Raw genomic sequence first — 11,423 nt, 5'->3', positions numbered from 1 at the left:
CAGGGTTTAACATGACAATCCTTATGAGCTCCTCTTGGGACATTTCAACCTAGTATCACTAGGACACAGCTTCCTTCTATAATCAACAACACACACTATAAGTGATATCATTTCCCAACTTATCGGGCTTATTGATTCATCGAACTAAATCTCACCCATTGATAAATTAAAGAAATAAATATCAAATATATGTGCTTGTTATTATATTAGGATTAAGAGCACACACTTCCATAATAACTGAGGTCTTTGTTCCTTCATAAAGTCAGTATAAAAGGAACGACCTCAAATGGTCCTACTCAATACACTCTAAGTGTACTAGTGTAATTATATAGTTAAGATAAACTAATACCTAATTACACTACGACCTTCCAATAGTTTGTTCCTTTCCATCTTGGTCGTGAGCTACTGTTTATAATTTATAAGGAACCGATAACATGATCTTCTGTGTGTGACACCACACACCATGTTATCTACAATATAAATTAATTGAACAACTACATTTATCATAAATGTAGACATTTGACCAATGTGATTCTTATTTCTAGATAAATGTTTATACCAAAAGCTAGGCTTTTAGTATACATCCTAGCAAACCTAGGGTTACTATAGGAAGGTTAAATATTTAATTTCCTTAAAAGGCTTTGTCTAGTCGGTGGTGGTTGCTCCCATATCCAAGAAGGCCAAGTGCCTCGCCATGCAGTATTAGAAGTCAATTTTGGAAATAGATATTTAATTGTCTTCGTGACCTAGGTGATTTGGATCGAACGTGTTAAGTTCCACAGGAGATCCAAGTCTAAATCTAAAAGAACAAATAAATTAAATTTAGGATCAAACGTGTTAAGTTCCGCAGGCGATCCAAGTTTAATTTAAAAGAACACATGGTAACTAGGAAAAGGTTCAGACCTTTATACAAAATTTTTGTACAGTGGAACCGTTAGGCTTTCCGAGTAGCAACCAACAAAAACTACCTTAGCTCTTCTCCATTATGCATCAGTTCCACGTAAATTTTAGGATAAAATTATTTGTACTACAATATAGCTCATAAATTGACTTCCTACCCCATTGCTCAATTATAAGTATCCTTTAGAAAAATATTATGATCAAACTCCTTATTACACTTTTCTTCGAATTTTTGGTTGTGCATGTTATCCATGGTTATGTCGTTATTCTAAACACAAACTTGACTCTCATTCACTACAATGTATTTTCCTTGGTTATAGTAAGTTATATCATGGGTATTGTTACTTGCATATACCAACATGATTGATTTATATTTCATAGCATGTTACTTTTGATGAGTTTTTATTTCCTTTTTCAACATCTTCTTCAATCTCTCCTCCAGATTTAGATGACAGATTCTTAATGTCACCTAACATTGCCAAAGTGATGACATCCTAAGTCCTACTTCGGAGTTCTCTGATAACTCCCCTATATCATCATAATCACCTTAAGTTGTTGTTCCAACAAGAGCAAGACACGCTAACAATATCAGAAGGCACAATATGTTGCAACCTATTTCATGTCCAATCTTAGAAGTCTCACCAACCGTAAATAATATGCCTTCTAGCTCTAGATCCTTAGATAATTCAAGTTCATCATCAAAATCACCATGTCAGCCTACTTCCTCATCACCATCAAAATCACCATGCCTTCTATGCACATTGTCCGTCAATAACAACCCAATCTCCTCTTCTATGAGCTTAATGATCTCTTAAAAAACGGTTGAACTAACTTATTTTTCACAAGCAAATAAGGATTCGAATTGGCATAGTACAATGTCTATATAATTTGATGCACTTCTTCTCAATGGAACATAGAGTCTAGTTTCGTGCCCTCCCTCTATGAATATTATGGGTTCTAAATAGGTATTTTGTCTTAAGCATCGAGCTGATAGTTCTCTTAAATGATACAAATATCAATTTATAACCAAAGGTTTTAATCAACAATCAGATATTGACTTCAATAACACCTTTAGCTAATAATCAAACTAACATCTATCAGATTATTATTATTGATATCTATTAGTTCTGATTACATTATACAACTAGATATTTCTAATGCATTCCTTCATGGTCATCTCGAGGAAACTATATTTATAGACCAATCACCTGGGTATATTCATTCATAATTTTCAACTCATGTTTGTCTTCGATAAGTTCCTCGTGCATGGTTTCATCGATTATCTAACTGTTACAAGCTCAAGAATTTTTTAGATAAAAAACTAACTCTTCTCTATTCTACAATTATAATGATGGAGCTATAATATTTTTTTCTCATTTATGTTGATGACATTTTAATCACTGAAAATGATAACAAGGGTATCATATCTCTATTAAGTATTCTCAACCAAAAAATATCCTATTCAAGAGTTGGGCATTGCTCACTTTTTTCTTACTATTAAACTTATCTCATATGATGAAGGTTGTCTTCTCTATCAGAGTAAATACATTACTGGACCTTTTTCAAAAAATTAAAATAGATAGAGCGTGTCCAATCTCCATGCCAATTGTTATTACTAACTTCTCTGCAATTCTCCTACTATGTTTGATCTCAAAATTTATCAAAGCATTGTTTGTGCCTTACATATTATCACTATCATACGACTTGATATTACCTTTGCGGTAAATTATGTTTGTTAATTCATACATACTCCTACTTAACAAAATTAGGAATATGTGAAAACAATACTTCATTATCTCAAAAGGTACTATTCTTCATAATTTTCTTTTATATCGTTAATCATCATGAGACATACATGCATATAGTAATACTGATTGGGCATGCTCACCTAAAGATAGGCTCTCTACTAGTGAATATAAAATATTTCTTGGACGAAACCTTATCTCATAGAATTTGAAAAAGTAACCTATGGTATTTAGTTCAAGCACTGAGACCGTATATAAAAGTATTATCAATAAAATGTCTTAAATTATTTGACTTAAATCATTGCACTCGGAACTTCACCTTGAATCACAAGTTGCACAAAAAATTTGGTGTGACAATATTCGAGCCACATATCTTATCGGAAACCTAATCTTTTATATACATACAAAATATATAAAAATTGACTTTCATTTTATTCGAGAGCGTGTGACAATTCAATAATTATTTGTTTCTTACATTTCTACATAGGATCAAGCTGTTAATATTTTTTCTAAGTTATTATTTAAACAACATTTCAATAGATGAACAAGTAAACTGAATATCAAAGACTTTTCGTTAAATTTATGGAGTAACAAAGAATCATTCGATAAAATTAAATTAAATCAATATTAAGACATAATAATTATTAAAAATGTATTCTTATTAATTGGTCAATTGACCGAGTACTTATAAATATTTATAAGGGCAATGTTAAATAGCCTGAATCTGATCCGACATAATATATTTTGTAAATTATTATTAAAGATATTTTAATAATATCATTTTTATATATTAATTATATGTATATATTACAATTCAATTATGATTAGATAGATCTATCGTATTTATAAATTATAGTATATTTATGAATGCATTAATATATAGAAGATTAATTATTACTCTACTGTTTTTTTTCCCTATTACTTTTCCTTCTTCGAGCAGATATGTTTGCCATTTAAGGAGTGAGTTACCCATTAATTGGATGCGCTGACTTTCTGACAAGAGACAATGGAAGGATGCGGACAGAATTCACAGAGCAAAATTTCTCTGCCTCTCATTCAAATTCATTTTCTCTAACTTAGCTTGTACAAGCAAATGTGATCTCGAATTCTTCGATACGCTAACTAAAATTATATGCATAGCATGATTAATGTGTGATTTAAATATGGTTAAATTCTTTACGATCAAGATATTTAAAAGTCATGTGACTTCTTGATTTTTTATGTGCTTCAACACAACCAAAAAGCTCATCGAGATCAGCTGCGCTAATTATGCCTCTGCTTTCCTCGACTACTGCTCCACCATCGGTTTGCACCATCGACAACAACGCTCGTCGGCCGGCCACCGTGCTCCGACTTTCCGGCCGTCAATTGCCCATCCGGTGCGCCACCGAGGAAGCTCCAGTGAGAAAATACGTCCAGTACCCGCCAAACTTGCTGGCTGATGGCTACATTCAATCAATCACACGCAGCTTTGAGGTTACCAACAAGCTTTTCTAGATTCTGAAAATCGATGTATATATGTATAGATGTACATTAGCGACAGTTGTAGTTGTTCACAGGTGGAAGAAGAGCACAAAGTTAGAAAATTAGATATGCTGAAGGAGAAAACTAGGAATTTGATATACGAGAAGAAGGAAGTAGAGGAGCAGCTTCAGCTTATCGACAGCCTACAACAACTCGGAGTGGCTTACCACTACAAAGATGAGATTAAGGATGCTTTACGTGGCTTTCATGCATCTTTCAATGACATAATTAACCTGCAGCTGAAGGACAATCTGCATGCCTCTGCTCTGCTCTTTAGGCTTCTCAGAGAAAATGGTTTCTCTGTTACCGATGGTACGCCGTAGTTAATTGACAAGCTTTCTTTTCTGGCTTAGTTCGGTCCCAATTGAATAAACTGTAATTATCAGATGTAGATTTATTCAGAAGATTCAAAAGCCAGCAGGGTAGCTTGAAAGCTTCGGTTCGAGAGACTAAAGGAATGCTGAGCTTATACGAGGCATCTTATTACGCAAAGGAAGGTGAGGTGACACTGGATGAAGCCATGGACTTCACCAGTAAACACCTCAGAAATCTCCTAGACAAGGGATCCATTAATGATCCTCGTCTAAAGGAACGAGTGGCCCATTCCTTGGAGCTTCCACTGAATTGGAGGTTCGAAAGATTACACACCAGGTGGTTCATTGAACACTTCTCTCGTAGTAAAACTGAACACATGAGCCCTCTACTGCTTGATTTGGCCAAACTCGACTTCAACGCAGTGCAGGGCATACACAAGGATGAGCACAGCCGACTCTCAAGGTAATCAACATATTTAATTCATAGATTCAGCCATGCACTGAACCTATATATGCAATTAACTTGATCTGGATATACTCAGATGGTGGAAAGATCTTGGCCTCGCACAACATCTGCCATTTTTCAGAGACAGATTGACCGCCAGCTTTCTGTGGACTGTTGGCTGTGCCTTCGAGCCACAGTTTGGGAGCTTTAGAGAGGTAGAAACAAAGTCAAATTGCTTGATCGCGATGCTCGATGACGTTTATGATGTCTACGGCAGCTTGGAGGAACTCGAACTTATCACGGATGCTATCGATAGGTGCATGATATATAATACCTACCTATCAACTAAACCTGCAGAGAGATCGATGCTCATCTTTTTCTTTGCTCTTTTACATCGATCACATGCAGGTGGGATGTCAATGCGATCGAAAAGTTACCAGATTACTTGAAGTTATGTTTTCTGGCAGTTTTCAACACAGCAAATGATGCGGCCTACAGGATAACAAAAGAGAAGGGCTTGCACATACTTCCCTACCTAAAGAGAGCTGTACATAATTATCATACGTCACAACACGATCAAAACTATTATATATTTTCATCATAAACTTGTCGGTGATGCGGTGCTTGCGTGCAGTGGAGAGATCTATGCGATGCCTTCTTAGTGGAAGCAAAATGGTCCCATCGGCGCTATACACCCACGCTTCAAGAGTACTTGGACAACGCATGGATATCAGCATCAGGCCATGTACTCCTCACTCATGCATATTGCCTGAGCCCGTGCTTGACCAAAGAGGACTTGCAGAATTTCAGCGGTTACCCAAAGTTACTACAGCACTCTTCTATGATTTTCCGACTCACTAATGATTTGGTATAATTAATAAATATAAGGATTAATTTCTGAATTGAGATTAATGAATTTATATCCATGCGTGTCTATTTTGGTTGTGCAGGTTGACTCGGAAGGAAGCGGCGACGTCTCGTCTATTCATTGTGTGATGCAGGAGAAAGGTGTGTCAGAGGCAGAGGCTCGTGGGAAAGTGAAGAGAATGATCATGGAGAATTGGAAAGCCATGAACGGAGATGGAGTTAATTATACCTGTCGCTTTGAGGAGGACTTCAAGATTTGTGCGATCAACCTCGCTCGAACAGCCCAATTCTTTTACAGAAATAATATAGATCGATTCAGCGAGGCCGATGAAGAAACCAGGAATGCAGAGACCTCCCTCCTGGCGGAACCCATCAATTAGCTCTATTTTATCGATGCATAATTTAATTTATGGGGTTCGATTGATTAATAGAAACTTAATTGGACGGATGATAATTTAAGAATTAAATAAATTGGTTGCTTAATTTGGATCATTTGTGTCTTATCGAAAGTCAATTAAGCAGTCTCGATCCTATGAAGACCTGCCTGATGGCCCCTGCTTTCTTCCGTTCCCACTCCCTTCCACGCGATCGCCCGCAGTCCATCTGTTTACTTTCCCCCGTATTTATTATTATTAATATCTGCGAAGAAAAGGATAGAGAAAATAATAAGACAGGAGGATTCGCCTTTCCGCTCTCCTTCTGCAATCCGATCTCTTCCTCGTTCCGGGCCTTGCGCGGTAGATGCAGCATTGCGATCCGGATGGGGAACATTCCGACCGCTTTCGCCTCGGCTGCCGCCGCCGACCCAGCCAGCGGCGTCACTCGTTCTGGCAGTGCTAGCAGGAGCGGCAGGCGTCGGACGAGGAGGAATGACGAAGAGCGAAAAGAAGCCAGTCGGAGAGGCTCCTCGCTTCGGGAGGATCGGCTGCATGTCATCCCGGATCGGATCTTCTCGAACGACGGCAGGAGCTGCGCCGCCTCCATCTACACGCAGCAGGGCCGCAAGGGCATAAACCAGGACGCCATGCTTCTGTGGGAAGTAAGAAACGAAAAGGCTGGATTTTGGTTGTTTTTTTAATCTTGTGATGCTTGGTTTGATGCTGGATTCCTTGTTTGTGTGCCTGTGTTCTATGCAGGACTTCGGTGGCGAAGGCGGCGTGCTCTGCGGTGTGTTCGACGGCCATGGACCTTACGGTCACCTCGTGGCTCGCAAGGTGAGGGACGCCCTCCCCCTCAAGCTCCTCCCCTTTCTCCCTTATCCCGGCGGTGGACGCCGCCGCCGCCGCCACGGTGTGAAGCTGACGTGTTGCGGCCTGGCGAGGAGAGACGATCCGCCTGTGCGAGATCCTTCATTCTGCGTGGAAGAGCCGTCTCTCTCGGTTTGGAAGGAGACCTTTGTGCAATCGTACAAGGCCATGGACAGGGAGCTCCGTTCTCACTCCGCCCTCGACTGTTTTTGTAGCGGCAGCACAGCCGTGATCTTGTTCAAGCTGGTTTGCTTCTTCCGATGTTTAATAGCGCACGACTAAGATTTCTTCTTGTTTTTTTATGGCCCCCTCAGCTGGAATTTTGTTCCTGCGCAGAATTCGAATCTTTTCATTGCAAATATTGGGGATTCCCGTGCTGTCTTGGGTTGCAAAGGTGACATCGCTGCTTCGATGGTCGCAGTGCAGTTAACGGTTGATCTGAAACCCGACCTTCCGAGTACGCATTGACTCGATCCTTTAGCCCTTCGTTTATTGATCAATTAATGACGGCTGTATAAACTCACTGTATTTCCTGCAGGGGAAGCTGAGCGAATCAAGAAATGTAAAGGGAGAGTATTCGCACTGCATGATGAACCGGAAGTGCCGAGGGTGTGGCTGCCTTTCGATGATGCTCCTGGTCTAGCCATGGCCAGGGCTTTTGGCGACTTCTGTTTGAAGGATTATGGAGTCATCTCAGTCCCGGAATTCTTCCATTGGTCACTCACAGAGAAGGATCAATTTGTTGTACTTGCTTCTGACGGCGTAAGTGATCTAATTCTTCCAGCTCCTTGATCTTTAGAGTTCACAATTTCCTAGCTGAGTATATTCAATGAGCCAACTTCCTGGAATGATTGACGAAACTGGAATAATTTGTCCTTTCAGACTCATGGTTTACTCTCTGCTTAAATTTGCATCGTTCAGGAATCACTAATTATAAATTGTCAAGGCCAATGAAGTCTAGCTTAAGAGGTCATAATACTAATGGAGAAGACTTACCATGGCAGAACAATCATGATGAAGTTCTAAATGATGTTGATAAATGGCAACATTCTAATTTTTAGTTTGCAACTGACTACTGTAGCTCCTCACAAGCTATGGTAATAAGTTCTCTCATTATCTCGAGTATCATTTTAGTTGGTTAATCATCAATTTCAAATGTCTATTTTAGTCGAATGGTGCCGCATCCACCTTTCATCTCCTATTCATTACTCCCCTGCTAAGCACAAATTGCAAAACAGGTCTTATATCTGCAAAACTTGTGTCGGCACTAAGCAGGATCCAGGGACTCCTGAGTTCTGACCACATTGTCTGCACACGGTGACTGTCATTATCTAATCTTGTTTGGTATACATCTGTTAGCTGGCGTTATACATATTGCTGCTTAAATGAGACACCCTACCAAGCATTATCCCCATTACAAAAGCCATGGCGCAAAAGAGAACATTGATAAAGAGGTTGAACATCCCATTCGCTGAGTTCAGCTGTCATCTGTGACAGCTAAAGCAATGACATCCACAGCATGTTTCAGTGTATTTTTTTGCCTGTTTGTTTAACTTTTGGCTGACCTGCTCTTTATTGCGGAAGAGAAATAATCCCTGCCCAATTGTTCTTTATGGAACAGCACATGCATTCTTCACGTTATGGTTAGTGAGGCAGTGTTATCTAATTGATGCTGCAGGTCTGGGATGTACTCAGCAATGAAGAGGTTGTTGAAATAGTCTCTTCATCTCCAACTCGGTCATCTGCTGGAAAGGTCCTTGTTGAAGCTGCCACTCGAGAATGGAAGCTCAAATATCCAACTTCAAAAATGGACGACTGTGCAGTGGTTTGCCTGTATTTGGACGGCAAGAAGGACATTCTTGTGGCGGAGTCACTTGACAACAGCTCGACATCATTTGTTTATCCTGGCAACGAGGATCCCAGAGTCGAAACCGATGAAGCGCAAGGTCCCGAACCCACATTAGACCGGAACTTCACCGTCAGAAACACCAGGATAGCAGCTGCTCTGGAAGAACAAGGAACAGAATGTGTTACGGAGGATGAGAACTGGTCGGGCCTGCAAGGCGTGACTCGAGTTAACTCAATTGTTCAGCTTCCAAGATTTACAGATGATAAAAATGAACAGTGAAGCCTGTTGCCGAAGCACTTAGGAATTAGGAATTGTAGTTCTGTTTTTTGTAATTATATTTTATAATGAGCGTGTATCATAACAGATTTGCCGTTTTCCATTGCAATATCAAGAGATCGGCCGAATTTCAAGTCAAAACGATGATATTCTTGTATTTTAATTTTCTCCCCTCTGTGTTTTCTAAAAGGAAGATGGCAACACGCCACGAAGATTTGATTTGACTGGATTCTTAACCCACTGTGAGGAGCTAGTGCGGTCAAAAAGTCAAAGTTCCTGCCAACTCCGGAAAAGATGGAGCAAGTGGCCTTACGGCATGAATTGGTCGATCAACGTGTCAACCGGCGTGGGCTATTCGTTAGTCAAACTTTCGGGCGACGACTTTTCCAAGGTCAAAAGTCGCTACGACGGCGTTCCAGCACGGCTTCTCACTACAGTGGACGCGTGGCTCCCTTTGTGATATATACGCAAAGGATTCACTACGGCCTAGGCAAGAAACCAGGCATCGCGATCGTCTGCGGCTGACATGGAGATCAGCTGCTCCGGCGAGGGCGGCGACCCACCACCCGCCCCAGGCTGCTTGCGACCGGCAAAGCCGCCGAGGGCAATAGGGCGAGCGGGTGCTCCGCCGTCCAGGCCTCCTCGACGGCCGCATACAGGACCCCGCGGCCGGCGGCGGCCCTCCCTTGCTTTTGCGTCCGACGGAAATCGGTCGGGTAACCGGGAGGTGCTCCGGCGGGCGCTCTACCCTCCTCCGACGCGCCCGAGAAGTCCTGTGCCAGGCCAGAGGAGGTGGTTCTTCCGTCCCACGCCGAGCCCGCTCTCGAAGATGTCGTTGGAGTAGACGCGATCGTTTCTTAATTTGGCACGATCGCAGCTACTTTCTCTAATTATGTTCTACACTAATTCTTCGATTAATTAGATCTATTCCAATTTCTGCAAGAATTTGGAGTGCTCTGTTCCCAATTGTAAAAACTGTTATTTATATAGTGGAATTGGTCACCAAACAGAGAATTGCTTTGTTCTTTTTAGTTTGATTGATTCAGAGAATTGTGTATTCGTGCTACTAATTGAAGAAAACTAGCTTCTGTATGATCAAATTGAAGAAAACCAGCTTCTGATAAAAAGGAAGGATTATAATTAAGATGTTGTGTTCACATCCTTTCTGATCTTGCCTTACAAGCAATCAACGTTACTATCAAGAGCTAGAACACGGTCTCTTCTTGCCAATCCCCAAATCATGGTCCAGCTACACAAGCTCAAAGTAAACAAAATTAGAATTGTTATTAAGCACGTGTGTTTCTATTCTCTGTCCTTGATATTTTTCTTCATTGTGAAAGCTTTAAGCGCAAATCACAACCTACAGTTTGATTGACACTGTCAGTGGTTAATGATTGAGGATTCTTATTGTATTTAGATTATAACATATCTGACATATTTTAATAAAAATAGCCTTAATCCTTGCATGTGGAAAAAATGAGTTTGGGGGAAACAAATTAAAATTTAAGTACTTTATTTCTTATTTAGAGCATCCACGATGCACCATCTTTATAACATTCACTATTTCATTAAAAATTATGAGATTCAATATCACATCATCGTTATAACAACATATCTTTTTCATCTACATTTCTATAACATGAGATCAAATCTTCTGTCCCGAGATTTCTTGTGTCCCCGTGTCTTCTCGTCGATCAGACATGCTATATCATATCTCAAAGATGCAGTGCACATCACGAAGTTGTCATCACCGTCCGATCAACAAAGGGACACGACGACATGGGAATCTCGGGACAGAGGATTTTATTTCCTATAATATTAACACTCATTATTTATGGATTCCAGTTTAGAACATCTGCAATGCAGATGTTAAAGACATCCACAATGTTTCATTATTATAACATCCATTACCTCATAAAAAACATGCGGTTCAATGTCACATATTTATTAAAACAATATTTTTCTTTCATCCATATTTCTTTTAACATTAACACTTATTAATAATGAGTCTACAATTTACTCAATCATCTTAAAATTATATCATATTAAATAAATATATTTTAAAATATTTAAATTATTATTATTTTTAATAATAATCTTACTTTTTAAAATTTATATTTTTTAATAAATAAAATTTAAAAACTAAAAAAAAAAAATATATACACAAATATAACTTTTTAATAAATAAAAAAAATAAACATGAGGTGGGTCAACACTGGCCCACCCACCTTTACTTAATGCGATCAAACGAAGGGA

General features: G+C 39.5%; 2 protein-coding genes across 2 annotated transcripts; both read left to right on the top strand.

Moving 5' to 3' along the window:
• Positions 1–4,471: 4,471 nt before the first annotated feature.
• On the top strand, positions 4,472–6,175 carry LOC122030378 (alpha-terpineol synthase, chloroplastic-like). Its single transcript, XM_042589583.1, has 5 exons — positions 4,472–4,946; positions 5,026–5,244; positions 5,337–5,475; positions 5,563–5,796; positions 5,879–6,175. The coding sequence occupies exons 1-5, from the start codon at positions 4,627–4,629 to the stop codon at positions 6,173–6,175; spliced, it is 1,209 nt and encodes a 402-aa protein (XP_042445517.1). The 5' UTR covers positions 4,472–4,626.
• Positions 6,176–6,433: 258 nt separating this feature from the next.
• On the top strand, positions 6,434–10,198 carry LOC122030138 (probable protein phosphatase 2C 64). Its single transcript, XM_042589301.1, has 5 exons — positions 6,434–6,834; positions 6,932–7,288; positions 7,379–7,499; positions 7,581–7,804; positions 8,721–10,198. The coding sequence occupies exons 1-5, from the start codon at positions 6,556–6,558 to the stop codon at positions 9,168–9,170; spliced, it is 1,431 nt and encodes a 476-aa protein (XP_042445235.1). The 5' UTR covers positions 6,434–6,555; the 3' UTR covers positions 9,171–10,198.
• The last annotated feature ends 1,225 nt before the right edge of the window (positions 10,199–11,423 follow it).

Source organism: Zingiber officinale, chromosome 10B (assembly GCF_018446385.1).
Source record: "Zingiber officinale cultivar Zhangliang chromosome 10B, Zo_v1.1, whole genome shotgun sequence".
NCBI lineage: Eukaryota > Viridiplantae > Streptophyta > Magnoliopsida > Zingiberales > Zingiberaceae > Zingiber > Zingiber officinale.
Note: the sequence above shows the minus strand (reverse complement) of the source record. Positions and strands in the feature narration are given on the sequence as shown.

Coding starts and splice junctions, on each gene's coding strand:
- LOC122030378 (XM_042589583.1), top strand. CDS start 4,627: ATGCTGAGCTTATACGAGGCATCTTATTACGCAAAGGAAGGTGAGGTG. Junction 5,245..5,336: donor ATCACGGATGCTATCGATAG/GTGCATGATATA, acceptor GATCACATGCAG/GTGGGATGTCAATGCGATCG. Junction 5,476..5,562: donor TTCCCTACCTAAAGAGAGCT/GTACATAATTAT, acceptor GCTTGCGTGCAG/TGGAGAGATCTATGCGATGC.
- LOC122030138 (XM_042589301.1), top strand. CDS start 6,556: ATGGGGAACATTCCGACCGCTTTCGCCTCGGCTGCCGCCGCCGACCCA. Junction 6,835..6,931: donor ACGCCATGCTTCTGTGGGAA/GTAAGAAACGAA, acceptor TGTTCTATGCAG/GACTTCGGTGGCGAAGGCGG. Junction 7,500..7,580: donor TCTGAAACCCGACCTTCCGA/GTACGCATTGAC, acceptor TATTTCCTGCAG/GGGAAGCTGAGCGAATCAAG.